Source organism: Montipora foliosa, chromosome 8 (genome assembly GCF_036669935.1).
Source record: "Montipora foliosa isolate CH-2021 chromosome 8, ASM3666993v2, whole genome shotgun sequence".
Classification (NCBI taxonomy): Eukaryota; Metazoa; Cnidaria; class Anthozoa; order Scleractinia; family Acroporidae; genus Montipora; species Montipora foliosa.
This window is the reverse complement of record NC_090876.1, coordinates 51864563-51867062: the sequence shown is the minus strand read 5'-3', so window position 1 is coordinate 51867062 and position 2500 is coordinate 51864563. Positions and strand designations below refer to the sequence as shown.

General features: G+C 36.9%; 1 protein-coding gene across 4 annotated transcripts in view; it reads left to right on the top strand.

The window, feature by feature from the left end:
- Positions 1 to 2500, top strand: part of LOC138012528 (GATOR2 complex protein WDR24-like) — a 25767-nt gene that overhangs the window by 7278 nt on the left and 15989 nt on the right. For all 4 annotated transcript variants that reach the window (XM_068859322.1, XM_068859321.1, XM_068859323.1 and 1 more), the window contains 3 exons: positions 164 to 295; positions 1683 to 1786; positions 2114 to 2211. In XM_068859322.1, the coding sequence (XP_068715423.1) occupies positions 164 to 295; positions 1683 to 1786; positions 2114 to 2211 (334 nt within the window). The remainder of the gene's footprint in view (positions 1 to 163; positions 296 to 1682; positions 1787 to 2113; positions 2212 to 2500) is intronic.

Genomic DNA, 2500 nt, shown 5'->3' with positions numbered 1-2500 from the left:
AAAGACAAAAAATTGAAAAGGGCTCTCATAGTTTTGTCCAGATTGTACAAAAGTCATGTACTGTAGGTATCGTACAGCTGTATATGGAGTTTGAAATTCCTTTCCTTTTGTATAATCAGTGAAAAGTCAGGGATGCTATGAATAAATTATTGATTGTTGCTAGCTGTGGGACAGTCGACAGACAGGTTCTCCTATCATCCAGTACATGGGTCACAATGGACCTACTTTTGCTGTGGATTGGCATCCAGAGGAGAAGAACTGGGTTGCATCTGCAGGAAGGGACACCATGGTTAAGGTATATGTAAAGTACATCGGTATGTACTAGTTTGGTTGTATGTTAACACTGACACTCTTGCAAATATCTTCATTAGGGGTGATATCTGAGGTCATAACAAGAAGCTTTTTATACTCACTGATTAGTGTCCTTAGTTACCTTTCACTGAGATGACAGTGTGTTGGAGGTAAAAGGCCACCATTGTCATTGTTTCAAGTAGTGTGGGTGGAAGTGATGCGCAAAGCTTGGTTTCTCTGATGTATACGTTTTCACAATCATTTGACCATAGGATCCAGTTCATTGCAATGAGCAATATTTATCTATTCTAAACTATTCAATGATTGTGAAAACTTTTACAACAAACTATCAAAAGCCTGTTAAGTGAACGTTTAAATTAAGAGCACCAAAAGGGAGAACAACTCGGGGCTTTCAAATTATAGAATTTGAAGTTGTTGGCTGGTTTGAAACAGTAACCAACTGCTGTCATTCTCAAAATGAATTTTAATGTTAGGTTTGAAAGAATCTCAGTCTTTAATTGCTTCAATTTAAGGAAAAAAGTAGCCAACTTCTCTGAGTGAAGTAGTTTGGCTGTTGGTACTTATTGAAACCACTGAGAACTCCACCTGGTTGGAAAATGCTTGCCAAACAAAATATACAATAATCTCCATGGTCCCACACAATTATTTTGTCGGGTGATATAGAAATTATCACCACCAACTGCCAGTGTGATCAATCCCCTCTGAAAGTTTGGAACATTATTTCCACCGATGTTCCTTTACTGCTATGATGGTGGCCTTTTGCCTTTAACATATTTTTGTCTCATAAAAGAAAGGATGTTAAGCCTTTAACACCCAAACCGACCTAAACCGGCCATACTTAGTATTTTACTCTGTCTAATACCAGACGATTTTACTCGTCAGTGGGGAACCCCCGGGAGTCAATGGGTTAATCACTCACCCCCCACTAATCATTGATGGCTTTACATATATGTGCCTCCTGGCATAATGCGAAAGGATGAGGGATGACGATGATGCTAATCAGTGAGTATAAAAGGAGTCTTGTTGCAACCAGAGATCATACCTGATGAAGACACTAGCACAAGTGTCAAGTCTTGAATTGAAACTTGAGCTCATGTACAGTGATTAATATTGTTATACATGTAATTTGTTTATTAAGAACTTCTATGAAGTACTGTGACTGAGTCATCTGAAGCAGGGTTTAGTGCTTATAATGGATTCAGTGTGACCATAAGCAATAGGTTGGCTCAGTATTTTGCCTGGTCAAGTTCGGGACTTCTCAAACAACTTTGCTTTATAGGACATTTCACAAGTTTTTACAGTAAAGTGGTGTAAGTTGTGCCCTCTCTGTTTTGAGATAAGTGTGTGGTTGATACAACTTATTTTCATAGGTATGGGATATACATTCTAAAGCAAGTCTTGTGAATACAATTCAAACAATATCTCCTGTCTGTCGAATCAAGTGGAGACCACAGAGAAAATTTCAGATTGCAAGGTTGGAAGCAGTACCTTGCTTATTATTATTTTTTTTTGAACAATACTAATATTTTCTCAGATATTTATTGAATCACTTTTCAACAAGGAATATGGAATAGATTTTCAGTTGAAAGAAAGACTTAGACACAACATCTCTCCAGGTCTTTCTTTTTATTGGCAAATGAAAATTAAAACTAAAAATTTGCAACAGTTGAAGAACTGAGTATTAGGCTAACCATAGCTTCACCAGCTTGTGAGGTCATGACACATTTGTAATGAAAAAGAAATTAGTATTGTTCGGTGACTTCTACTATGTAGTAACAATCCTCCATGTTATTATTTTCAGCTGTTCTCTTATTGTGGATTTTGATATTCATGTTTGGGACATCAGAAGACCATACCTTCCGTATGCGTCTTTTAGTGAACATAAGGATGTTGTCACAGGTACTCACTTACATAAGAGGAATTTACCTGTATTTTGCCCACTGTTCCTTTGACCCATACTTCTTGTAATGGTGAAGCCAAAATTCACTGTAAAATTTTTTTTGCTAATTTTCTGGTAACCTTAGTAACACATTGGCTTTGTAAAACTGAATGTTTGGTTGCTCTAGAACTGCTTAATATGCTAGTTCTTTAGTATTCTCACAATTTGTCAGGTGCAGAACATCAATACTGAAGCATTATGCTGCAATAGAAACTAGAACACTTTCACTCCACGTGAAATTCTTGAGGA